The following is a 27,733-nucleotide window of genomic DNA, read 5'->3' as shown; positions in this document are numbered from 1 at the left end:
AGATAAAGTAGAAAAGACTCCAAGGAAAATTTTCAGGTGTCATAATGTGACAGAGATGAAAGGGTTGTGGTGTATATGGAGGTCTTAGTGAACTTGGTGATAGGGGTCCACTCAGAACCACAAATCAAATAAAGAGAAAAAAGAAATGATACACAACAGAGACAGGAAGAAAGCCATTTGCAAAGAGCTCTCTGAATATTCACGACAATACTGTGAAACACGGAGGTTTATTTATTCCCCAGCCTACTGAGAGGGGAAGTAGGAAACAATTCCCTTGTTTTAACCTTCACTGTGTGGACAAAGGGAATATTTTTCTCCTTCAGCAGAGAAGTCAACAATGGTCTGGTCATGGTGAGGAAAGGAGGTTTCATAAAAGTTCAACAAAGAGGAGAGACAGGAAAAAAAGGCAGCCAAGCACATTTTCTGAATCAATGGTTTACAAAATGAGAGCCTAATTTTCCCATCAGTCCGTGACAAATACCAACTTAGCTTTTGTTGTAAATTCAAACTGCTATAGGTAAGTATAGTCACCTATAAACCAGAATCTTGTTGAAAAACTGGCTGAGATTAGCTGAGGTTTATAATCTGCATAAGTGAAATTTACTTCATACACACATTCCTAAATTTCCCTATGATTTTTTAAAATAAGAAATATAAAATATTAAGATGTAGCCACGAAAAATTCTTGTGAATTTATTTAATGATTTTAAAATGTTAAAAATAAAGCTTTCAATTCTATTGACTATTTCCATTATTTTCTGGTTATCTTGCTTGTTAGTTCTTTCTTTTCTTTTTTTTTTTTTTTTGTTTGTTCGGTATTTTCTTAAAAAATTTTTCCCCAAAAAGAATATTAAAAGATTCCATAAACTATAACTTGGCAATAATTCAGAATTTGATATAACAATGGTCTACCTTTAGTGCAAAAAGAGACTGTCTACCATTACATGGTCTTACATATAAGATGAGGCCTTGAAGAGAGCTTTTTTCCAAGGTTCTGTGGCATTTATAAGCTTAAAAAGAAACCACTTTTGACATTATTGCCCATCGTGTTATGTGGATAATAAGGTATGCTATAAATTTTCTGTTGACTTTAACTTTAGCAAGCAGAAACTTTTTAAGAATTTGACAACTTTGCTACATAATATATCTAGAACTACACGTTGTTGATTTTTGTTAGTCTAACTTTGCCAGTTTAAAAAATGGGGGAAAAACACCATATTTTTCAAAACTGGGGATAGTAGAAAAATATCCCTAAGCTCTTCTTTCTACCTCCACACCATCATCATGTTTTACTCAAAATTCATTATAGGAATAAATTTCCATTTGTAAAGCAAGACAAGCACCTTGAAAAACATAGTAAGGTATTTGTTATACTTTTTGATACTTTGATTAAAAAAATGCCCCAATTTACATACTGAAGGAAAGATGATGATATTCTTATAGAAATTAAGCTAATGTAAAAAAGGAATTACTATGTTATTAGTGACATCTGTGCTCACTGAATTAGAAATGACACTGACTTTTATATATGATAGATCAGGCAGGGTTTTTCCAAACAATAAATGGAAGCATATAAAGTTAAAATATGCTAAATAAGTAAAACATGTTTTTGAGTAATGCATTAGACTTTTTCAGTACACGCTTAAATACTTGGCCCCCCCAAACAGGAATTCAAACAGGAATATGCTTAAACCTGACCCAGTACCTTGGTTCTTTGAAAAAAGACAGCTTACAATTTGGTCTTATCAACATGTAAATAAAAGAGTTCACTAGTTTTTTAGGTTAATGTGAAAATGACAAAAACAATGCATTCTCTAGGTATTAAATTTTCTTCCACTTGGTCATGTAAAATATTTGAAATACCAATTCAGTTAACCTACGCTTTTATACCTCATTATTTGTATTTACTATAACAGAAATTTATCAAGTTTGTTCTATCAGAGTGTTTATTTGCAGACTCTAGTAGAGAAAATGCTGTGAAAATGAGAAATTAAGTCAAGCAAATCACAATTTAGTTGGTTTTAAGTGACTGCCTTGTCCTACACACTTTCAAATTTTATCAAATGATTAAATAAATATGAACACTAAATTCAATTACCATCAACAGGGTCATGGAAAACATTGTTCTCATCTGCAAAACTTCTGGTGCCTGAAATATTTCCATAATCAAATATTGGTCCTTCTAGGAGAGTCACTATATCTATTCGATTAATTTTTGTCAAGACCGAAGTTAAGGCATCAGCTGAAAAAGGAGAAAAAAGGGTTGAAAACCCGATTAAATTATTTTCTTCCAGTCATCCCAATATCCACACAAAAGCATGGCGTTCTCGACCCTCCTAGTGGTTTAGCTCCTTCTCGCTGAGGCTCTGCCATATTACCATGCAGAGGGCTCAGAAAGCTCGGTGTTACAGGGACGTCATGTCAGGGTCTTAAGAATCACTTTGTGAAGCTATATGTGGTGACAGCAACATTCATTCCGCGGTACGATGCTGAGCAGATGGGCCTCAAAATAGCTAGACTCCTTTTAGTTACGAGGGGATCTATTAAAATTTTAAACATGTTCCTCTCCTTTTAGACTGTCAAAATAGATCACCCTCATATTTGATGCTTAGCATTTTAATGACTTACTAAGGTCAGGCTGACACAGGCAAACCCACAATAACTTATTTCACATTGCCGTAGTACAGCACCACTCCCCCCCCACCCCCCCTCCAAACCAAGCCGAACCTAAAAATACTGGAGAATTCTCTGCAGCACAGTTGAAGCTGAATAAAATGATTTGATCCTATCCTTCTTTCTTTTTCTCCCTGTGCTTCTAGCTCTGGCCACAGCAGTAGCCTCAGTGTTTCTGACTACTACACCATGATTTAACAGCTAGAATTCGATTTTCATTTTTGATGGTCACGGAGAGAACGAAAGACAAAATGCAACAAATTCACCACTACCTGCTTTCTTAAGAAGCTTCCTAAAGACAGGTGTTTAGAATATTAGCGCTAAATTAAACAAGTATAACTTCAAAAGACTTGCTATTACTTTATGATTACTCTGGTCTATTAACAGTAGGCTTATCTAAAATACTGAATATATGCAGTTTTGAAAGTTAAAGTAATATAATGTCAGCATACTTGTAGCATTTTTTCCGTCTCTGGTAACCCATTTTTTTAATAACATGAAGCTTTGAGAAATTAAAGAATTTGGATTTTCCACACGTATTTGATTGATTTCATCCACTGAAAAATTCAGTTCCCTTGCCAGTTCTGTAGAAAAGAAAAAGAGTTACTAAGATTTCACATTCTACTTTTATCACATATGTTTCATAAACGTAATGCTCAACTGCCACACACACACGCACACACAAAGGAATTGTATAGTAAAACCCAGTCCAGCCTTGCGCATTAATCTTTACACGCTTGCTTTTACAGGGAAGTCGTGATCACACACAGGCTGGACTTAACTCTCCTGAGATAACTGCTTAGTTACAATTAGATTCCCTCTTGAGAGATTCTTTTATAAAGATTCTTGATCTGTACGAAGAGGATGTTGCTGGATTCTTTTAATTTATTAAATTAAATTGAATTGAATTCAGCCAAATTATTCTTTGCACTTTGCTCAAGCCTCATATAAGATGGGCAGGGATACACACCCATAAATAGGGCACAAGAGATGCTGGTAATGTGCCTTCAGCAATTCCACTTGGGAGGTTAAATGATGACCACAGTCCAGATTGCCGTCTGCGCTATGCTACTACTTGTCTAACAAATAAAAGGGAAATAGCTTTGCGTCCACCTAAATGTCTATACACGTATGCTCGTCCTTGTCAATCAGAGAGTGTCTTTGGGAAGATACGTGTGAGCATTAGCGGCTCCCTCTGGAAACAGGAGTCGAAGATGAGAAGGAGCCTGACTTTTCACTGTATATTTCCTGTACAGTTAAAAAAAAATCCTCAGGTATGTATTACTTTAAGTGATTCTAGAAATAAATGGGAAAAAAAAAAAATCCTCCCATGGAAAAGAAATTGGTCAAGATTCTACCCTGCTTAAATATTTCTAGCATTTGGCGAAATGCATGCAGAGGCTCAAAAAACTCCAGATCCTTTGATCAAGCGATTTCACTTCTAGGAACTATCGTGATGATACATTGGGTTGGGCACAATGATTTACACACATGAATATTTATCTCAGGCTTGTACTATTAAAAAACGGAAAACAATCCAAATGTTGAACAAAAGAAGAGTTAATTGAGTTAATGCAGTGACTTGTGAACTGTTTTGATCATGGCCTACAATTAGATATACATTGTATAGCGCGATGTTTATATAAATGAAACCAGATCTTCAAGAAGCAAGACTTAGCCTTAATACATGGAATACACAGACATTTCCCCCCATTCTATTCTATTAAAAAACAAAACCAAAGTATGTATTGATTTCATGACTCAGGAGTGCACTGTGACCCCAAGTTAGAAAAACACCATTATAAAGTACGTATACTAGATGTTATTTATCCATGAAAACCAAGATCATAGAATATGCAATTTTGTGGAAACTAGGTAATAACAAATAAAAAAGCAAAAAATTACATGGTGTATATAACATTTTAAAGCTTTTTATACAAAAATCAAAGTACATTAAGATGTTAACAGTGGTTCTGAGGGACAGGATTAAATTTTGCTCTTCTAATTGGTAATTTTAATGACAATCTTCACTGAGCAGATAGTAATTCAAATTACAAAGTTAAATTTCTTTTAAGATCTTCATCCCTTTGTGCTTTAAGAGACAATACTCCTTACCATCCAACACGCCCTTATGACCCAACTGTATCCTGTCTAGTGATCCAGTGAAGAGCAAAGACACACTGTCGCTAAGAATTTTACAGTTTAATAGCTTTATGTCACATCTTCTCCAAAAATTTACTCTGACAGACTTAAGGACTGGATTTGTCTAAGGTAAATAATCTAATAGTATGGGCATATAATACTGCAAACCCAACATTTGCTCCAGTGTATTTTCAGATCACAATGTCTGATGTTAAAATATAATTATTATTAATTTTATGTTAGCAAATATTTATATATAACGAATTGCTATTAACTCTCAACAAGCTGCTTAGGATTACTCAGACCACCTGTCTTCTCAGAGTACCACTAGGCTCCTGGTTGTTAGCAGCGTGCCTGAGAGCAGAGGCTGGGTGGAAGGAGACAGGAAGGTTTAATAAGTTGGGGGTGAGGGCAGGATTTAGGCCATTTCAAGGAAGAAAATGTAGCTGACCTTGTTTGCCATTATCTGGTTTCATATTCTCCCTTTTAATAGCAGAGATAATTCTTTCCCCGAGCATAGACTATCACGGAGGGTATACAAGATGACTTAGATATGACAATGGTTGACATTTATATTTTAAGCTACTGTGTTTTTTTGGCTGAGTATTAAAAACATACACTCAACGTCTAGAACTTAAAATTTCTCTGATTCATGAGAGGTAGGATTTTGGAGGCCCAGTTAACATCAAATCTACAAAGCAGAATTGTCCAAATGATACAGAATCTTATCTTCATCTGTAATGAAGTGAAATCAAGCTAAATATTCCTTTTCTACACACGGATCATAAACAGTTTCATTCATCTCACCAAACTCAATGACTTTTGTAAACTGAATGAGTTTCTATACGTGTATCCTACTTAAAAAATTGTAATTGAAATGTTCAACTTCCTCATTCCCTTATTTTCTTGTTTATGTAGTTATTGAAAAATGATCCTTGTTTTCCTTTAGTGAAGATGTAAGATTTCCTTTTAAATAAATCTTCGGGCATAAGAGTGAGTCCACTTAAAGAAAAGTCTCAGGGAAATAAACATACAGATAATCTGTGTATATCATAAAAACCGTGAAGATGACTCACGAGTGATTAACATTTGGGAAACACAGGCATGGGTTAATTGAACAGTTGCCCGAGAGAGCTGCTCTATGGGAATACACCATTTTAAAGTTTTGGATTACTTAAAAGTCATAGGCCTTAATTGTGCTTTCCTTGACCCCAGAAAATAAATTTACTACTAGGTAAAATGTTATCTTCTATTACCAGAAATGGCAGTGTGAAGAAAGTGCCTACATTTAAAGTAAAGTAAGATTTAAATTTCTATTCTTTAGTGTATGTGCATTGAAGAAAACTTTGAAAAACACAGGATGTAAGGTATTATCGATAATTATCTCTGGGTAGGTAGAATTGTGGATGGTAAAAATGTTTTGTTTTGTTTTCTACTTGTTGCTTGCTTCTGTTTTTTGTAACGAACCCCTCGTGAGTAAGACAGAGAAATCAAGACACTGTATTCGTTTCACTCAGGAGTGTGCGCACTTACCTGTCCAACTAAGTCCCAGGTGATCAGCTACTATTGCCATCCTGATATCTGTCCGTTCACATGGACTCTGTGGACCTACGATTTACAATTTCTTAATTAAAATAATCATCAAGAAAGACACGATACCGGAAAATTGTTTTTTAGCAGTACTCAGATTCTACAGAGAGACTAATGCTAACACTGTACACTTAAATGTGTCCTAGTCACCTACACGAACACTTGTCTTTTCACATGGCTCACTTGATTGTCACCTGCCCCGGCCAGATGTGAGACTACATGGATGCTTAATGTGATGGGATCAAACATGCTGACGAGCTAGCTACTGGACAACGTTACAGAATCATTGTGTCGGTGAAAACACCATGATGGGATTTCAACGTCTGTGCTTTTACTTTGACAAAATCATTAGTACATTAGGGGAAAAAAAAAAAAAAAAAAAAAAGCTGCTCATCTTGAATGACACCAATATCTTCAGCATGCTTCCCTAGCTGCCTACGGTGTCGGTTGGTTAAAAGGGAGCGAGAAGAGTGTAGAGACAGCACACACAGATGACAATGACAGAATGAGAAACTACGGTTAAGTCACTGCACAGGCAATCACGACAGTTCATGCACTAGGCTCTACGAGTCGGAAAGTGTTTACAAACTACGCTCGTTCTCCAGGATGTGAGCAAAGAGTGCTCGAGAGACCTGACTGCCTTCATCCTCACCAGTCCTCCTACTGCTCCTTTTCTCACTGCCGGCCTTTTCACTCTTTGATTTTAAAGGTGCTGCCTCTGTTTTCTTATCTCTAGCAGACTTCGTTGTAACTGAAGGCTGGCCACCCCGGGAAGTCTCGGACAACGACGTGTTTCTTGAGGTACTGTCTTCCTCATCGGACAACTCGGACTGCATCTTTTTGTCTTCTTCCGAGAGGCGGTCCACAAGCTTTAAGGTCTCACCACTAATTCCCTTAAAATATTCAATGGAATGTTTACATACTTCCTTAAGCTGACTCTTCCTAACTTTTACTGTGGCGGTGGGGGTGGTGGTGGTGGTGCTGGTGGTGGTGGTGGTGCTGGTGCTGGTGCTGGTGACACAGGTGGATCTTACCTTTACTGGCAACTTGGATGGAAGCTGTTTGGCCTTGCCTTTCTCTGGCTGCCCTTGTTTTGGTGTGGCGCATGCTTTCCTAACTGCGTTATCCCTGTGTGTGTCTTTTACTGGAATTCTGGACTTTACGTCTACACATGAAGAAGCAATAAGGGTTTTGGTTTTCTCAGATTGACTGACCTGCTTCGTTTTACTCACTTTCATGTTTGGCATATGACTTGGTGGGCAGATATCTTTTGGTGAAGTGGCCTTTATGGGAAGTTTGGATTTTCGCCTAATCCCTATCGACTCCTTGGTCTTTTGCTGCTCTCCAAGAACTTTCTGCTTATCTCTGACACAGTGTCCTTGCAGTACCCCTGTCTTTTTTCCTGATGAGATTTTCACTGGATTAGCTTTCTCTGTGGTACAAGTGGGTGCAGAATGTTCTGTCAGAACTACATTACTTGTAATGTTATCTGTCTGCATAGTGGAAGAATCCAAATTGTTGTTGTTATTAAAGTTATCTTTCTGGAAATCATGTTTCTCTTGGGGCCTAGTGCCCATGTGGCTATTGGCTGTATTTGCAATCATTGTTATAGTTTCATTCTCTAGTCCCTGACAACTGGTCATCACAGCTTCTAGCTTATCTGTCACTTCTCCAGAGCCTTCTTTCTTCATGGTCATGGTGGATGCAGAAATTCCCATTTTTATAGGCGTGCGCAACTTGGGGTCAACTTTAGAGGTGCTAGGGGCTGCTGCCGATTTCTCCAAGGAGCCACCACTGGCTGCACCTTCCTGACACTCTCCGCTGGTCGGGCTGCTGGGGTTAGCTTCGACTGGAGGTGCCTCTACATTTCTCTCTAGATTGGTTTCTACAGAGGTGTCCCCTGACTGTGGCTGTGGTGTGGCAGTGACCATACTTTTATCCCCTTCCCCCTGGTCCCCTGACTTCCCTTCAGAAGTATGCTCACCAATCTGGAAAAATTGGAGCCTCTCTTCAACAAAATCCCTCTTGCTCATGTCAATTGCACCACTGCGAGTCATCTCAAACATTTTCCCTTCATGAAATGGGAAGGGGTTAGGCTCACTAGTTGGGGTACTTTCATCAGTGGGCGTTCGGGCTGGCGTTGTATCAGGGGTTGTTGCTGGAGAGCGGTCTTCCACAGCCAGACCGAATGGCTTAGTCTCATCTTCCCGTGATTTACTGTCAAAAACTTCATCATCCCCTCGGTTGTTAGACCAAGGATCAAAATCTAGACCTTTGGTAGCTACTGTTTTGAAAGGAGTGGCAAATTCTTCATCTACTTTGTAACTGAAGTAAGTATCAGGAAACACTGATCTGTCAGGATGTCTGCCTTCTAGTGTGAAGAACTGGGCCCCCGATTTCTGATCAGTCTTATCAGGAGTCTTTTCAGATGAGGAACTTCTAGAAGGTGGCTTGTCTTCGTCTGGTCCCACCCTTCCCTCCTCCTCGATAACTTCAAGTTTACTTTGGCTAAAGGAGCGATCGGCCGGCTTCAGAATGCCCTCCATGTTCCAGACATCTTTCTTAATTTCCATGGTTTGACCTGGGAGTTTAGAATCGCTCTCTGTCAAGCCATCGTCTTCATCTTGCAGGTCGTAGCCATCCAGAGAGTCGATCTCCGTGGCATCAGTGTCATGAGAAAACTCAGCCGTGGTGGCGATGGAACATTCCGTGATGGACTGGTCATTGTTCCCATTCTGGGCAGTTTCGTTCTGAGGCGAATCGAGGCCAAGGCCAAATTCATGATCTTTTCCAGATCCATTAGTTTCCAATTCTTTCTGGTTGGAAGGCTTGTCAACAGGAGCTTTGGATTTTGTCATCTCCTTTTGTTCCTCTTCTACTTCCTTTAATTTGAAGGTATATTTTTTAACGGGGACCGGCTGATAGATGGATTCATCATCACTCGAATCACTGACGTCTGCCCCGGGGGGGACGGGTGAGGGCGGTTGCACTCGGATGACGGGTTCGGCCAGCTGGTACTTGTCATGCTCATCTTGCAGACTGACTTCAATCATGTCAACCTCTCTTTCAGGGCGATAATGATGCTTCTTATCCAGCTCCATCTGGTCTGCATCCAGTGGTGGAGGAGGGGGAAATTCAATATAGGCAACTCTATTACTTTTGGGTCTTTGGTTAGAGTCTTTGCTGACATCGGTAGGCGTTTCACGCTCAACGGTTGCTTCCTCCACTGTAGGCTGCTTTAGGGAGGCTGACTTGGCCAGCTCTTCCTCCTCAGACTCCTCGGAAACCTCGGGAATTGGGCTGGGTTTGCCTGGTATATAAGCTATGAGCGAGTCTGGTGTCTTAGACGTAAATTCGTAACTCACTTCCTCTGAACTGGGCGTTTCTGGGGTTAAAGGGCTTTTCCCAGAGCTGTCTAGAAAGGAAACTTGCTCTAGAGTGTCGTCTTCTGGACTACCTTGGGGAGAAGGAGGCTGCTTTTGCTGCCTAGTTGTATAAAAGGTCCCCCTGGTCTCTTGTACTGTCTTACACTCCTGACTTATGATCTTTTTTACACTTCCTTGTTGTATCTCCTTTTCATATTGCTTCCCCACCTGTACAAAACTGACATACACAGGTAAAGTTTTTATGTCTTTCCCTCCCTCTGTCTGGGCTAGCGGAGCAACTCTTTCTAATCCATCAAGGGGACTGTGGTCGAACACATCGCTAGAGGGAGATTCCTTTCCTGGGCTAAACTCTAAGGAATCAGGAGATTTGGTGGGAGAGGTTTCGGTTTCATCGAGAGCAGGGCATAAGCCTACGTAACTCTGACGTTTGGAAACCTTGCTGATTTCTGAATAGGTAACTTTTTCATCTTCTATAGAATTAAAGTGCTGTGTCTCGACTGTCTCTTTACTCATACTGGACTGGGGTAACTTTTGTGATAGTTCATGTTGGGGGAATGTTGACTGCTCGCAAAAGCCGTCGGGGATATCAGAAGACAGCATTCTCCTTCCCTCCATGGCTCTGACCGGGATGTGCGACACGGCTGAGCTCTCACTCCTCCTCGAAGGTGGTTCCAGAGGCCCACCCGGCCGTTCCCCTTCTTTCACAACATATTCCCTATATAAGACCTTTTTGGAGGGAGATTTTACAGTCATTTCCTTAATTTCTGAGAGAGAGCCATTCGTTAACAACTTGTGTTCTCTCTCAGTCACAGACATAAACTCATTCCTTTGATCAACAATCTTACTCTCAGGGTGACCAATGTGATTCTCTCTTACATCGTGAACGAGTACATGCGAAAGTTTTTCTTTCTGCAACTTATTGTTAGTGGCTCCAGAACTTTCCCATGTTCTAAAGACCTTTTTGTCCCATGGTCCCTTAGTTGCTAAATCTGAGGTTACGTGACATGCCAAGTCTTTAGCCTGTTGCTCAGAAAAATAGTCAGGCATTGCTTTACTTGACATTTCAGTCCTCTGTGTTTTCACATCCTCGGAGCCAGAATCATTTACAACAATCTCGTTGCTTTGGGCATGCTCATCCGTAGCCTTGAGGGCCATCAGATCGTTTTGCACAGATACACTTTCATCTGAGGGGTCTATGGCCTGCGGCTGCTTTTCTCTAGCAAACACTTGGTAGACGGGCAGCTTGCTCTCCTGCATTTTTTTAACTGGGATTCTCGACTGGCCCTCTGGCCTTCTGTCGTCTTGAGACACGTCCTTACTCTTTGCCTGTGCGCCTTGTTCAAATTTTAATCTAATGGAACTGAGTTTAGATTGTTTGAGCTGAAACCCAGACGGGGGCCCTTCTGGTGCCTTGCTCTGCGAAATGCTTTCTCGGACTTCCTCTGTGGGCTTGCTGTCCTCGGGCTGTGCGGACAGACCCTTCTCCTCTGGGCTGCTGGGCAGACTGGCTGCTTGCTTCTCATCAGCTGTGGGGAAGCCTTGTCCGTCATGGCCATGCTGCTTTGCCCTAACCCGCTCGTCACTGGATGCCAACAGTTCTGTCAGCAGTACCTTCTCGGGGCTGCTACTGGTAGAGCTCTGAGAAGAGTATTCTTTGCCATTTCGAGGGCGTGGCTTCTTCTCTGGGGACTGCAGTTCATCATTTAGCTTTTCGGTTCTGTCACGAAAAAACTGTGACACTTCAGTCAGTTTTTCTTCAGCTTCCTTCACAGTCCTGTCCACCCTATCTTCATATATCAACTTCTCTCTACCTCTGTCTAATCTGTCCTCAGTAAAGCGCATCCACATGGCATGTTTTGGACTACTAACATCGCCAGAATAGTGCAACACTGTCACTTTATCAAAATGCTCATCTTTAGACACTTTACCTACACCATTTTCAGACACATCTTTATAGATTTTGGAGAGAATTTCTTTTTTGGGGGCAGTGACTACTTTTTCTCTGGACCGCTTATCAGACCCCTGTAACTCTGAGCTAGGGGGTCCTGCATGGTCTGTAACCGATTCCTCGGTATCAGAATGAGACACATCTAGCTTTTCTGACAGAAGCATTTTCTCAGCAAACCTGTAAGACTCCCCTCTTAGTTCTGACAACTCATCGTCATGGTATTCTATTGAGTGTTGACTCAAAAGCTTCAGTGTTTTGTAAGAGTCATCAGATATGAGTTGAGCAGAACTAGGGCGACTCTCTTCTTCTTGGGACACGGGAGTGTTTACTCTGGAAGACTCCAGATAAGAAGGCAATGACTCTTCGGCAGTAAGTTCTTCTTCTTCTTGCTGACCCTGTTCCTCTGGACAAGGAAAAGCATCGTGTTTTTCTGGCAGAAAATCTTTTAGGTTAATATCTCCCCGGGATAAGTCTTTCTGATATACATACATTTCCTTCTCTGGATGCTTTTTGGTTTCTCTAATAATGACTTCAGTGGGCTCAGCTTGGTTACCTTTTTCGATGTGGACTTCTATTATACGCTCCAGTTTGGGTTTCATTTGGTTGTCCTTCTCTGCATGCTGGGCTGTGGTTTCAGCAGCAGACTTGTGAACATCTGGAGGCACTGCCGACTTGTGTTCAAACAGACCTGCCAGTTCTTTGGAAGGGTCCCGCCCGGACTGAAAGGCCTTCATGATGTCATGGACCGACATGGTTTCCTCGATTCTTTCCGAGGTACCTTCGCTGCCTGGTGGGGAATGATAGACCATTCTGGTGGTTGTGGTTATGTGGGTCTCTTCTTTAACACGCATGCCTTTGCTCAAAACTCGGCTGTGGTCGTCTTCTTCACCATTGGCTTTCATCTGAAACGCCTTAACTTTTTCCTTAATACTAGAGGTGGTGGGCTTTGGTTCCAGTTCCGTAAAAGTAGGTGACGGTTTGGGTGCCACGGACTCCTCCGGTTGGCCCGGGGGAGCATCTCCAGCTGAGGGCTCGTAGCTCCTGATAACATGCACCACTTCAGTTCTTGTCTCTGTGAGGACAGGAGGGATGGGGACTTCGTGAAAGAGTGGCTTAGGGCCCGTGCTCTCAGCGCTCTGTGGGGCGGAGGGCGTTTTTTCACTTCTTGTTTCAAAGCCACTGTCAGACAAGGGGCTTTTGTCCTGGTCATGTTGAGAAAAGTCATCCGGAGACTCTAAAATAGTATCTGTTCCGAAAAAGGAATCGGCCATTTTACACAACTCTTTCTCAGAGGTGGAAGGCCTCATGGAGGCTGGAGGCATTTTGAGTTTGTGTTCCTGCAAAGCGATCGCTGGCTTTAAAATCCTTTTCTGTCTCTCTTCACCATCCTTCTTTGCATCCTCAAACTTGTACTTTAAATTTGTCAACGAACTACTCCCAATATCGTTTGTTAAGTAATCAATAACTTTGGTCAAGTTATAATCCTTCTCGGAGGCGGCTTTTGCTTTCACTTGCACTCTCTCCGGCAGGGATGGAGGATGGCTCGCCGCAGCCTGTTGTCTTGCTTCTCGTATTTCTTCCGAACTAAACTCTATCCAGTCGTCTTCGGGAGAGAGTCCTTTGTCACTCTTTGGTGATTTGGGTGGTCCTTTGTTATCTACACACACATCTTTCTTAAGGATTTCACTCACTTTCACTAAGTCTTCCTTTACTTTCTCAACGATTTTGAAAGGCTCTTCATCGTCAATCCTCCCTTCTTTTGGGAGCTCGGGTGGGAATGGCTTCTCCTCAGGCACGTCTGTCTGTAGTATTGCAGTCATCCGCATTAGGTCCTCTTTCATTTCGGCCACGTCTTTTAATATCTCCTGACTGGAAGATAAAGAAGATGGTGTAGACAGCTTAAGGGCAGAGGGTGCAAGGAACAAAGACGACTTAACTGGAGATGAAGTTCGATTGAAATGGGGCTGAGGACGTGTCTCCGTAGTCAATGTTTTAATGGGTGACAGCAAGGCTGCTGCTGATTTTGTAAGTGAACTAGAGTCTGGAAGTTTCTTTAATGCTGGTTCAGGCAAAACATTGACTACAGAGTATACTGGCACTGTTATTATTGATGAAGTTACAGATGAGGTAGTTGCAGATATTGACGACCCAAGGGATGTATAGAGTGCACTTGCGGAAGGAGTTCTTAGAGACTGAAAAGCTGATGGTGTCGAAGAAACGTATGACCTGAGTGGGGAAAATGGCATTGCTGTCGTGGTAGAAAACACTTTCTCAACTGTGTCAGTGGCGGCATTAACCATAGAGCTCACAGAGTTTGTAGCTGTAGAAATTTTTTCCTGTAACGTGGCAGTGGCTTTGCATCCGTTAATTAACGTTGAAGATGATGGATATTTCAGAGGGGAAATAGATCCGTTGACCAATGCGACCTCTGTGTGTCCGGGCATCTGTTTCACAGGTGATGAGAGAGAAGAGGCCATCGTGACTTTAGCCGATGAAATGACATCAACTGCTGATTTAGCTGGAGACACCACTGACTTTAGAGGCGAAGATATTAGCGGTGCTGCTGATGTAATAATTGACTTAAATGGCAAACTTGAGGAATACATATTAATGTTTGACTTGGGGGAGGCAGGGGGCGTCATAGTAATGGACGACCTCTCCAAAAGAGACCCTGCTGTCGTCACGGGAGAGGTGCGGGAGGAAAACGTAGCATTGGATGCCAGCCCTTTCAAAGGCGAGGCCTCTGGGACGGTGGGAGCTCTAGCCAGGGTACCAGAGGAAACTTGGATATTGTATGGAGATTGTGACACCACTGTTTTGATCGGTGAAGAAATTGTCCGAAAGGATCTAATTGGAGATGCCACATCGCTAATGGATTTAACTGAAGATGTAGTTGACGCGCCTAATGTGGATTTGATTGGAGAAGGAGTCGAAACAGACCATATTGATTTTAGCGGAGAAGCTGATGGCGTATTAGAGGACGAGCTTGATAAGGAAGTGAAGCCTGACTTGGCCGGCCCAGGCACTGTAATCGGAGCTGTTGTCCAGGACTGGTATGGTCTTGTAGAAAAGAATGGCTTGTATGAGTAAGTGGTGGGGAGGGATCTTGTTGCTCCTGCACTCCGTTCAACTGTTTCTTAAATTTTAAAATGAAATCAAACACAAAAATCAACAAAAATGGTTGAGAAACAGAGAGACCAGAGAAAAAAATTGGTCAGTAAACTTTGAAATATTACAAAAGCAAGTACAATTGTTTGCATGATTTAGAATGGAAGAGGCAAAAGGAACAATTAAAGTAAAAGAGGGGAAAAAAAAATTCCACAGACATAACTGGTCCAAAGTTAAAAATAAACAAACGAACAAACAAAAAAAACAGAGCAATGTGAAATGAAAGACAGAAAAAGCACATCGCAACCAAGGAGGCCAACAATGAGAAACAGAAAACATGAGGAAAGAATTAATGATGAGAAAAATAACCACAATGGAAAACCGTTCCCTTACTTCCTATTGACTTTCTTATGTGCTGGTTTCGAAATATCAGCAGCCATTCTGCTTTGCCTGTATAGGTACAAGTTCATTTTGTGCAACCATGTTAACTTTCATTTTAGCAAGGTCTAACGTTCCCTCTCCTTGAGCCTTTCGGTGATACTGATTGCACCTACTTAGAACCGGATCGATGTGTGTCACTGTACATTAAATATCTAGAACTCTTTTCTAGAAAACTACTCAAGCCTATTTCATGCAGAATCCAAGGTAACTTTTAGGTGACAGGCAACTGATATGCAAACTGTGAAGCCACTGGATTTTAAATCTGTACCTTCCATGCACAATTCGGTTATGCTTCACACCCATAAAAAGCCAATAAGAGCAAGAAATTTTCTGAGTCAGAACTTTAAAAGAAAAGAAAAAAAACAAAGAAAAGGAATGTTTGCATTTATTTTTTCCATGCAGCATATTCCTTTTGGTGAGGAAAAAGAAAATGTAATATGAAATGATTTAAAAATGCATGTGTACATACACACGAAGGGGAAAAAAAAGCAGAAAATATGGGTCATGGTTACCATAAGCAAGCAAAGCAACTGAAAACATTTTATCATGCGCAATAATATCATGGCAAACAAGCCAATGAAGTAATACAATTTTTAGGCCGTATTATGCACAATATATAAACTTTAAAAGTATTTCCACAAGAGCATTTAGAAAGAAGAGTACACTTTTTCCATGAGATGCAAAATCTTGGTACCTTTTGAGACTTTTGGAAAATATTTAATACTGCATATTAAAAACACATCTGCAACTAAATATATCCACATCTGGAGTTATCTTCATTATGGATAAAAGCACATCGTTTATTTTGGATATTGTTTTCACAATTGATTATACTTTCAAATCTCAAAAGGTATCATGGGAAAATCTAAAAAGCAGTCATATTTTTAACACCCCATATTGAAGTATCTGCAGTGGGATACAGTATATTATCCGTATACATTTTTATCCATGGCAAAGCTACCAATTCTGGTGCCTTCCCAGAATGGTCATGGGACTCATAGATACCCCAAACACCGGAGCAGCCATGAGGCAGACCTACCACTAGGAAAGATGGATTTAATACCAGCATTCATCTGGCAATGGGACAAGAAACACACGAATGAGGTAAGCACACTTGCCAGGGGAGAGCAAACACACACTTGGTCCTCTCTACTTCTGCAGCTCTAACAAACAAACTGAGCTGGTCACAGAGATTTGGAATGCCTGCCAAGGGCTAGCGGTCTATGTCAAAGTTGAGTACAGTTTCACTCCCAGAAAGCACTGGTGCAGAATAACAGTGACATGCGAAGAGGAAATGAGAATCTGCTTCATCTTTTATGCTCCTCTTCATGCTGTGCCCGGGCCATTGCTATAATCCAGTCCTTGGATTAGCAGCTACTCCCACAAGGGTGAAGATTTTCATTCCTAGTGTACATTTAAATTCGAACATTCAGAATATGTCCTCTTCTAAGCTTACATATTATTCTAAAGAAATGTGGAAGAACTGAGGAAAAACTCATCCGTTTGTTAGCCCTTCCTAGTCATAATTCTCAATATTATATTGCTTAACTCTTTTGGAAACACCACAGTGCAAATGGAAGGTTTGGGGATTCCTTCAATTCAGTGACTTGGGCTCAGTCCAATGTCTCAAGAGAATTTATTTTTATAACTACCAGAAACTGGCAAAGCATCTCTCCTTCACCACTGAAGGCTGGCTCCATCAAGCGAAGAAGTCCTCTGAACAACATGTATGGTTTTATACTTCTCGTGAAGCAGCCAATTTACTGATCGGTTACACATTTTATGCTTTAATGACACATACTCTGTGATGCCCTTCATAACAAAGAAAATTTCTGGGAGGTTCTGGATGTCAGGCACTGAACTACACCAGACTCTTTCTTTATTTGGGGGCAGTGTGGTTTGAGAGGACAGGGTACTGAAGGAAAAGCTGCATCACTTGGAGTTCTAACACCAGTTAAGGGGCCACAGCATCTCCTTAGTTTCCTTATAGTCCCATCTTAGTCCTTTCCATTCCTCTGTTTACCACCATTATGCTCCCTTTCATAAAATTGAGAAAAGTACTCTCTTCCTTCTCTCAAAAGTCAAGGAAGATAAGCCACATATTATACTATAACTGAAACTAACTAAAAAATAACAATACTTTCACAAGTGGGAAAAATTTAGTTGACTTAGCACAGACCTCACCTTAAACTCATATATCCCCCCCAAATACTTTAGGGACCAGAATCATATGGGAGCTCACCTGCCCAGAGGTGCCTTGGACCTAAAGGAGTGGGTCATAAGAGACTGTTCAAATCTTAAGGATATTGCCTAGGAGTCCCAACCAGCTAAGGCTGAGAGCCTCAGCTCTGGGGCAAAACAGTATTCCACAGAAAACTTCTACCCAGCAGATTTAGTCATACTGAAAAACCGTCTAGATATACACATATACCGTCCCTGCTTTGTGATAATAGGAGTTAAACTTAGCCCTTATGGTTTTGGAAGGATTTAGACATTTATGCTAGAGGCAAAAACTGAGATCTGGAAGAACATTCATGAAGTGGTAGCATTTCATTTCTCTTGTGCTCTCCATTTTGTGTCTGAATATAAAAGCTTCCCTAGTAGTCAAGGAGCTAGACTCCAGAAGACTATGCTAAGACCATCTAAGTTAAATAGTGGAGTCTTCCTTGTGCACATTTAATATGCTATCTTGGCCCACAGAAACAAGAATTCAGGAAAGCTGGGAAAAACCAAAGTTGTGGCTCTTACTGGTAAATTTCCAATCTCCCCTGAGTCAAGTTAACGGTGAGTAATGGAAAACAGCTAGAAACTGTTTGCTAACTTAACAATAATTTTTGTAAAAATCCTCTTCTGATGGATCAAACACAGTGCTGTTCTCAGCATTCTTAGCTCCTGTCGGTGGAGGGATTCTCTGGAGGGCTGAGGGAACAGGAAAAGATGAGGTGGGGAGGGAGACAGATGAATGAATATGACTGAGTGGATTTATACCTTGATATTTGCAAGCCAGTTAACAATGAACCAAAACAATCACTGAGAGAAGAAAAGGGCTTAGCCAGTCTAGTGAAGACTAGCCTTGGAACTGGTGTTTAATAAAGGCCAGGGGCAGGGCGGGGAGGGGTTGGGGTGAGAGGAAGGAGGAAATAAGGAATCAGTATAGAAGTGCTACCTCAAGGCGGTAGGAAAATCTAATTCTTGCAAACTGGGAAGAAGGAGAATCAGGACTAAGATATAATGATCTACCTATATTAAGAAAAATGAGACGACAATCAAAGTTACTTTATCATTCTTTCTACCAACCCATGTACATAAAAATAAATATTTTCCCTTTTGAGCATAGATCTGAAGCAACACTGGTATGTTATCTCCTACTTAATAATCAAAGTGAAATCAAGGTTTTTAAAGACAAGTAATGAGTAGATGTTTCTAATTTAAAAAAGAGGTAATAGTTTTTTTTAAAAAAAACTGTTTTGAAATTATGATCTAAGGGAGTTTGTGCTTCATATCTTTAACTATGTACAAAATATCACTTAGATTTCATGATAAAATTTTCCTGCAATTTTTCTTAAGCCACTGGGTTTTCAAATGGCCCCCAAATTCAGTTTGTACAGAAAAAAATGCCTCTTCTTATAAAAATCCATAGATTAGTAGATGTGTTAGAAAACTCACTCATTCCAGGCTCAGTCAAGTAGCTGTAGCGCTTACGTAAAGCTAAAGACGCAAAGCTCTGTCGTCGATCTGCTTTCTCGGCCTGAAAAGGGAAAAGGAAAAAGAGACTCTGTCCAATTTCCTTGTGACATTTTCATAGTTTTGAAACATTTTGTAGGATGGCATGTGGATACCTCGTTTATCTTTATTTTTCTTCTGATGGATTTTCCTCATGAAAATGTTAATTTCCTATTGTGGGTCTACAACCCCACCCCGATGTCTCAACCAAATTACCATCATTTAGCAAATATAAGAGCACCAACACAGCAGACTACAGGGGACTACAAATACAAGACGAGCATTACAGAGACTTCTGATGCTGAGCAGTAAATCTCCCCAAATTCATTCGTATTGAAAGCACATATATCACGATGTACAGTCACTCTATGTGAGTACATTCAAGGAAAAGGGGCACACAGTGTCTCATTCCAGTTACTGCTATTGTTTCTATATGTTAAAAGGCATACAGTGTAGGTGAGGTTAAAAAAAGGTTAATGGCTTTATTAGAAATACGGATTCTATTTATTAGTACTGAGGTGTGAGTTTTAAAAATCCAATTATCCTATAACTTGGAGAAAGAGTAGGAGATGCCTTTGTAAGGAAAAATTCATTCAAAACCAAATGGAACAACGATACTCTTAAAAATGGCCAGGATAATTTTCTTCAAATAGAATACCAAATATTTATCAGTAGCCATGGAACACATATTTTGTATTAAATAGAACAACTTGATTTATACAATAAAATTTTATGTTACTCATGCTCTTGATTTAAATGTTACACAGAGTGGATACTAGGTGAAGATATGAACAAATGTGTATTGATACATGCCAAGCTACTACATTTTAAAATGTTGAAAGAACGTTAGTTCCTCTTTTTAAATCATTAGCTGGATTATATTGCTGAATGCCCTGAAGTAGTCTCGTATATGTGGAGGAAGATCAAACCAATCTTTAAGAAAAATGTATACCCTTTACCTCACTTACACTAAGATCTGCAAAAATAGAATACGTTTCCCACACTTCAGCCCTCTGCAACTTCTTTTATACAGATTTAATTTCTATTCTAGCTCTGATAGAGTAAAAGCAGAAGTGTTCATATTACCTCATCATCTTGATCTGACTCTGTTTCCTTTTGGTTCCGAGATGCATTGCAGAGACAAGGAGTATTATAACGGACAGCAGGGAAAAGAATATCAGGATATGAAAAGGGCTGAGTAGGGAGCACAAAATGCAAGCGGAATCAAGAAAGCAAAGCAAAGCAAATCAAAAGAAGCCAACACAAAATATCAAGAACTATACATCCATGGCAAATTAATGCGTGACGTTATCCGAAAGCATAAGAATCTATGAGCTAGCAGCAGAAGCAGAAGCAATATACAGAGGACTCCATCATACAAACCATAAGAATCTGACACCACAGTAACAAGACTTAATCTACGCAAAGAGACTAATAAAACTCAAGTTTTAAAAACTTTAATCATGTTACAAAGCATTCCTTAATTGCATACCGAGGGCCCACTTCTCCAAGACCGGGGGAAGAGAGTTACAATAAACCAGTATTAAAAGATACCTTTTTATGTGCTGGCAGAGTGATATTTAAGTTGCAAACAGCTGTTTGAGGCAGTCCTTTTGTTGTCTTTGGTTCTTTCAGAAAAGAGAGACGACCACAGGGCTCCTGGCTGGTGTCTCTAATCTAGAAGAATTTAGGTGGTTGACAGTTATAGAAAGAGACTTTTCTGAGGACTCAGGAGTTAAACAGGTTTATTTTACAGAGCCCCTCAAGAAGCAGGCAAAGTAAAGGGAAAAGATGATGGTAACAATTACAGGTCAACGGCGGTGGTCACGTGTGAACTCAGTGGGATTTAGAATGCCCGATTCCGAGATCAGACCCAGGATTGCTATGTCTGCCTGTTTCCCTGGCATTCTGTTGTATAGTCTGGGTTATATGCATTTTCTTCCTGTCCAATAATTTCTTTTTCCCAAGGCCTTGGTTTTAGCAACAGTAATAAGAGTAAATAATCATCACACTGAACAGTTGTCCCATGTCCTTCTGTTCTCTGAGGAGGAAGATGGTCTCTCCAGAATGTCCTTGGGCATTCAGAAATGAAGATGGAACTTAAATACTGAGTTTGGATTTCATCCGTTATTTGATTACTGAGCATTAACCAGATATGATGCATTTTATTATTCTAGATTGTTTGGTCTTACAAACATCTGCTTGAACATAAATAATCATTTAAATGTTTAAAAGGTAAAGATTCTTTTTTTTTTTTTACTTACTATAAAGCTTTCCTGGCTCAAAAGTACACTCGGGGAGAACCAGGACAAAATCTGACCTTGTTCCTCTGAATTCAAGTTTGGTGGGATATTTCAAACTGAATAAATCACTAGACTCTCTTCTTTTTATTCCTAAGAGCATTTTTTTCTTTTTTAATCAGAGTCTCTGTTGATGATTTACCTTGATGGAAAATGGCAGTCTATTTTCTTTGAAAGCATAAAAGTTAAAAACAAGCTGCTGTCCTCCTTTGGTAAGTGGGGCCAGATTTCCATAACAATCAACATAAATAGGTTTTCCTTCCAGAACCTTTTAGAGTAAGAGAAATACATAATTTAATGTTAATTTCAGCTGAAGAATTTTGAGATTTTAAGTCACATAATGTTAAAAGACTGACATATTTCTATGTCACATTTGTCTCCTTATTAGGAAATTGCTTCTATGGTGTTATTTGCCACAAAAAGAACTCTGTTGGCTCACAATTCAACTACTGTGATTGGAAACTGAATCATGCATATGTACAAGACAGAATTATACATTCAATTCTATTCTAGCAACTTTAGACATCTTTGAGAAAGTGCTGACATCACTTCTTCATACAGATTTTGAAAGGGTTTTTTTTTTTTTTTTTTTAACTCAGACACTTTCACTGGGTTTGAAAAAGGAAAATCATAGTAATGTGCTAAAGACAGTGACCCTAAAAATAAGACAACTCCAGTCACCACAGAGAAGTCTAGACCATGATGTAGATTCATTAGTACTACATTGTAACCAAGATAACCTCAAAGACACATAAAATAATTTGAGAATAAATCTATATCAAATTTTTAAATCAAAACCTGAAATCAAGAATGTGCTTGATATTTCCAGTGAGTGCCATTATGACCTTAAAATAAAACCCCACATCTGGGGAATGTAATGGAACGGACTGGTTGTGAACAAGGTACCTCAATATCTTTGCTTCTTGCAACTTCCTCAAAATTCTCTTGCTGCTCTAAAGTTTTGTCCACTTTGTCATCTGTCATGCAGAAACAGCGCAGGGAGGATTCTACAGGATCATTCATTTTGGCAAAAACAACGAACTTGGCCATATATGGAACACATATTAATTCTCTGTATAGTTGTGTGGCTAACCCCACAGTTTCTAAAACTTGATGGCAGTCTGCGAGCCAAAATCTGAGAAAAACAAAAACAAAACAGAAGTATGAAAATGAGGTGATTTAAAAGCTAAATCTTAAAAAAATTCACCATTAAAAAATGAGAGCATATAAGGGAACTATACCAAAACATTAACTTGTTAATTTAAAGAAACAGCAAAGATGTTTACTCTGTTTACAGAAGGTCTACATTTATTATTTGTTATAATTTTGCTGAGGAAAGGCTAAGGATTTTTTTTTTCTCTCTCTTTTCCTTCCCATAAGATTCTGTTCCCCCACCCTCTTATATTTAGTCATGATTAGCCTTCCTTTCTACTCCTGCTTAAGAGTTTAATCTCTTATTTTACATTGGATGGAGCAAGAATTTTATGGAAGAAAATGAGAGAGAAATGGAAATTCTATCAGTCTTTTTTCTTTGAAAGCATAACAATTAAAAACAAGTTGCCTCCTTTAGTAAATGGGGCCAGATTTCCATAACAATCAACAGACAAGTGCAGAAACTGCTAAGAACTAGAAGAATCAAGTCTAGCACCATATAGCTCCTTGTGGTAACTGGGTAAGATGACTTATGCCAGTCAATTTTAGATTTCTGAGTTAGGCCCAATTTTGCCATCAAAATTAAAAAAAATAATCATACTAGTATTGAACACAAAAACTTTCACTTTCCAAAAGGTAATAAAACAAATTCCTTAGTGCTTTTTGGAATCCATTATTTCCATACCTGGCTGAAACATTGGTTGTAAAAGAGACACAATCCTTTATGAACGTCAGGGGAGTAGTTCCTGTGATGTCTTCCCACTGAGCAGGCGAGGTGCCCCCTGGGAGAACAAGAGCAGATATGTTGATTTTATCATGGCAGTTGCTCCTTGTAAAATCTTCATCATCGTCTCGTTCTTCTGGCATTGTCATGAACTTGCAAGACTTCAGCACGTTCAATTAATGGCAGGCTCTAAGGGTGGTTTTCCTCTCTACTCTCCTTCTGTGGTTTTACTGCCTTATAGTGATCTCCTTGTAAGACATTATATTTTTAAAAAATTACTTTTCAGTGTCTCTGGCTACTGATGAATGGTTTAAATGTGGGGCAACCACAGGCTATCAAGTGCATTTTGTAAGTGCAATTTATAAGTGCAAAGAACTGTTGTTCAGAAAGACAATATAATTCTTATTTTTTTTATTTTTTAAAAAAGACAAGAACTATCAAAAAGTTAAGCAGCAGCTGATTTTGTACTGCCCCAATCATGTAATTTTCCAGGGTACAAAGAGGAATCAGCCATTAAAACTACTCATAAAAACAAAAAAAACCCAACCTATCTTAATTTAGGACTTTCTGTTAAAAATCATATTAGGTTGATCAAATGAAATAAGCTCTGGATTCCAGGTGCTTATCACAAAATGTGTTCTCCTGACCCTGCAGATTTAGTCTATTGGATTAAACTCGGGAATTGAGTGGTGAGAAGAATCATGTCCTCTGCTCTGCCCTATGCCTGGTGCTCTGTGGGGGCCTGTTTTCTCCAAAGTCTGTCCAATTTCCTGTAGTCTAAAGGGTGTTACTAGGTCCACCACCTCTGTCTAGGTCCCTGAGAAATGACCTAGATGCTCTAGTAGATTCAATACTATTTCACTAACCTTAAAAGAGCACTGTTATTAATACTACACTTAATAACAGGGAAAATGGTATCACTGAATTTGAAATGAGTCATGGTCTCAGCATCTTAAAGAAAGGTACAGGGACAATACAGATGGGGTGATGGACAAGTAAAATGTTTTATTTTTTTTCTAGTCTTATAAAGTGGGCATGGATGTTTCAAAGGCTTTGCATGTTCGTACAGAGTCACTGCAAGTTGCTAGCCTCACCAGCAAGGGCAGAAACAAGTTACCCGCACCTGTAATGCTACAGAGCAGGCGCAGATTCGGCGTGCTATCCCCCTTGTACCCGTTGGCTACGCCTTCACCAGAGGGCGGGGGCACCGGAATGGTCATTGTGATCGGTTTATGGAATTTCCTTCTTCTTGGTTCCACAGTGACGATTGGGCTAAATGTTGCTTTGTTTCCAAGGATCTTTTTCACAATTTCATCAGGAACAGGCTGGGCCTAAAGACAGAGAAAGGACCTTAGGTGGAAGTTTAACATTTTTCTCTCATTGGAAAATTGACTTTTTAAGTGAGGAGGGAAAAAAAAAAAAAAGACACCCCCCACCCCCGCAAGTCTTTCTTCTTCATCCTTTCTCACAATTTCAGGAGGGCACAAAAAAAAGAACCCAAACAACCTCACACTGGAGCAGGAACCAGTCAGTGTATTTCCTCAACAGAATATGGACGACATGAGCTTGTGTGACAGGAAATCCGTTGTCACCACAGAGAAGTCTTTCAGGCTAATCCAAAGTAAACGTCAGCAAATACAAATATTGAGTCTAGTGTATTTTAAACCTATGCAGGACATCCAGTAAAACGTCACATAGGCGATTTGTGCCCAGGTAAAAATTGGGGTCTTCAGAGTTAAGTAACAAAGGGGATTTAAGATTTCAGTTCGAGATTACCAAACCTAATGGCTTCCTTTTGGCTTTTTTGCTAAGGGAACTTCATGTCACTGAACTATAAGGCAGTCTCCTTAGCTCCAAGTGGTTACGGAAGGCCTTCCCAGCACTTGGAGTACTTCACTCTAAAAAACCTCATGAGAAGAACCTCAGTTAAACTATTAATTACTATATTAATTGACACAAATTAAATTACTTTCCTTACTATTTTCTTTTTTCAATAGATCTAACTGAAACAAATAAATATAAGAAAGATGACTCTTGCCATGATTTTCAGTTAGCTTTCCAAAACCCAAACAAGTTCCAAATGGTTTGGATAAAACCCAGTATTTATGATCTACTTCAATCAAAATCTGAAAGCTTGCAAGTTTCCTTATTACTGATTTTTATGAAATGGCATCTTATAAACCAAATCAAATGTGGTTTGTTTCTTTAATGGTGTATTTGCTCTTTGGTGCTCTTGTCACTCTGAATACCAATAACCTATGGTTAACAAAACAATCTTTTTTTTAATATATATGTATTTTTAAGATTTTATTTACTTATTTGACAGAGAGAGAGTCAGTGAGAGAGGGAACACAAGCAGGGGGAGTGGGAGAAGGAGAAGCAGGCTTCCCACTGAGCAGGGAGCCCAATGTGGGGCTCGATCCCAGGACCCTGGGATCATGACCCGAGCCAAAGGCAGACGTCCAATGACCAAGCCACCCAGGTGCCCCAACAAAACAATCTTTCATCAGAAACCAAGCGATACTTTTAAAAGAAAAACCCTAAAATACGTACCTTATGGAATAAGCCACCAAGCTCACTTTATACTTCATGCTTTTCATTTGAAATAGGTAAATGATTCCCAAAATGGCATAGTGCTTTGATTAGCAATATCATTAGGATGAGTTACAGTTACAACAACTGTTTTCTGAGTGGAGCATGCTCTCACACTCTCTACATATGCCAAAGAAACAACATTTTCACACGTTACCTGGAGGCCCACTCGAATTCTTTTGGTTAAAGCACCCTCTGGGAAAGAAGCCTGGACAAGGGGCACAGTGGTGCTGCTCAGAATTCCGCCTTCAGGACCAATCTGGTTGCTTTCCTGCTTAATCCTAGAAACCACAGCAAAATACTGGGGGAAGTCCTTTGTGATAATCCTGCAGATCCGCTTCTTCCCTAGCTCTTCTGGGCTGTCAAGTTCTGAAAAGACGAATGAAAAAGCCATGAGAGTAAGCCTATCTACTTAATACCTTAAGATAAACTGATGTGTAATTTTGATAGATAAAATGACTTATATCCAGTAGTCTCAACAGAGTTTCTATGATGGAGAGAAAGCGACAGTGACATTAAAAATAATATAAAGATTTGTAAAGATATTATAAAGCTATTCATATACAGTATTTGTAGAAAAATATTTCTACTGAAGAGGAGCAAACATCTTCAAAAACTGAAATTTTACCTCATATGAACAGAGCTCTACTCTTTAAGAAGAGAGACCTCATTCTGTGATTATTTACAATAATCTGCCCTCAAACTGCCAAAGTAGGAATGAGTCAGGAAAAAGCAGGGCCTCACAAGAAAGTGAGTAAGGATTTCAGGATGTCTGAAAGGCTCTAGAACTTTATTTGAAAACCTCTTTAAGATATTTTTAAATTGTCCAAATGATTAATATTGTCATCACCTATTTCTGTCTACGCACCGATAACCCTCACGCATCAAACTCAACCTATCCACAAATGGATACATCTTTCCTTCTGTCCACTTCCAAACTTAACTTCTTCCCCTTTATACTAACTCTGGTAAAGGGCTTACAGTTTTCTAGTTCTCCTGTCCGACAGTTTGACTCACTTTCCTGGATACTTCACATCGAAAGGTCGAAGTCCAGCTGATTCCACTGTGGCAAAGGCTTGTTGTCTTGCCAGCCCCTGTCTGAGCCCTCTTTGCCTTGCCTGGATCACTGAGTCACCTCCTAACCATCTCCCTGCCACTCGCCTCTCCTTATTCCAACTCATCCCCTACAGTGCAGCCAGATGGGTCTTCTTCCAAGAGCCAGATTTTATGCAGAATGCTGGTTGGTTTAAATGAAATAAATGATTTTTAAAATCATATGAAATAATAAATATTTGAGATTAGCCAAGAGTATTTTGGAAAAATAGCTTTGTGAGGGAGAATATATCTTATAAGATTTTAAAACTTATCTAGAAGTATCATAATAAAAGTTATATGGACAGACATATAAAAATATAAGAAATACATATATAAGATTAGACAAAAAGGTCAGAGGGATAAGAACAGAGCAAGAAATAGATTTAAATTTATACACGTATATACACATACATGGAATATATGTAAGTCCAAATGTATCTACTTTTATATATTATATATTATGTATTTAAATGAATATGTTTAAATCAAAGTCATATATTTAAACTTCAAATCAGTGGGGGAAAGAGCGCTTATTTAAGATGGCATTGACATACATGAAAATCTATTTGGCAGAACACAGCTAAATCACTACATCTTATTACATATAAATACAAATTCCCGCTGGATAAGAGACTTAAGTACTTAAAAAAATTAAAACATTACCGTAAAACAATCGAGAGAGTATGTTTCAGCCATGGTTAGGAGAAATTTTTGTATTCAAAACTGGAAACCCAGGAGCCTAAAAGGTCGTTTTGACTATAAAAATGTAAAGTTTTCTATGGCAAAAATAGTTAGCTTGAAAGACAAAAGGGAGACTAGGAAAGATAACAGCTACATGGGACACACAGCACCTACGAGT

The 27,733-nt window shown here is 39.5% G+C and overlaps 1 protein-coding gene across 1 annotated transcript in view; it reads right to left on the bottom strand.

Moving 5' to 3' along the window:
• ANK3 (ankyrin 3) overlaps positions 1 to 27,733 on the bottom strand; it is a 333,563-nt gene that overhangs the window by 29,127 nt on the left and 276,703 nt on the right. Inside the window, exons 31-42 of the mRNA XM_078076917.1 lie at positions 25,937 to 26,148; positions 24,311 to 24,518; positions 23,149 to 23,245; positions 22,218 to 22,446; positions 21,454 to 21,579; positions 20,566 to 20,688; positions 20,098 to 20,124; positions 18,955 to 19,036; positions 7,058 to 14,869; positions 6,349 to 6,423; positions 3,126 to 3,257; positions 2,099 to 2,242 (exon numbers count right to left, since the gene is read on the bottom strand). Coding sequence (XP_077933043.1) covers positions 2,099 to 2,242; positions 3,126 to 3,257; positions 6,349 to 6,423; positions 7,058 to 14,869; positions 18,955 to 19,036; positions 20,098 to 20,124; positions 20,566 to 20,688; positions 21,454 to 21,579; positions 22,218 to 22,446; positions 23,149 to 23,245; positions 24,311 to 24,518; positions 25,937 to 26,148 — 9,267 coding nt within the window. The remainder of the gene's footprint in view (positions 1 to 2,098; positions 2,243 to 3,125; positions 3,258 to 6,348; positions 6,424 to 7,057; positions 14,870 to 18,954; positions 19,037 to 20,097; positions 20,125 to 20,565; positions 20,689 to 21,453; positions 21,580 to 22,217; positions 22,447 to 23,148; positions 23,246 to 24,310; positions 24,519 to 25,936; positions 26,149 to 27,733) is intronic.

This window comes from Halichoerus grypus, chromosome 7 (assembly GCF_964656455.1).
Source record: "Halichoerus grypus chromosome 7, mHalGry1.hap1.1, whole genome shotgun sequence".
Classification (NCBI taxonomy): Eukaryota; Metazoa; Chordata; class Mammalia; order Carnivora; family Phocidae; genus Halichoerus; species Halichoerus grypus.
Note: the sequence above shows the minus strand (reverse complement) of the source record. Positions and strands in the feature narration are given on the sequence as shown.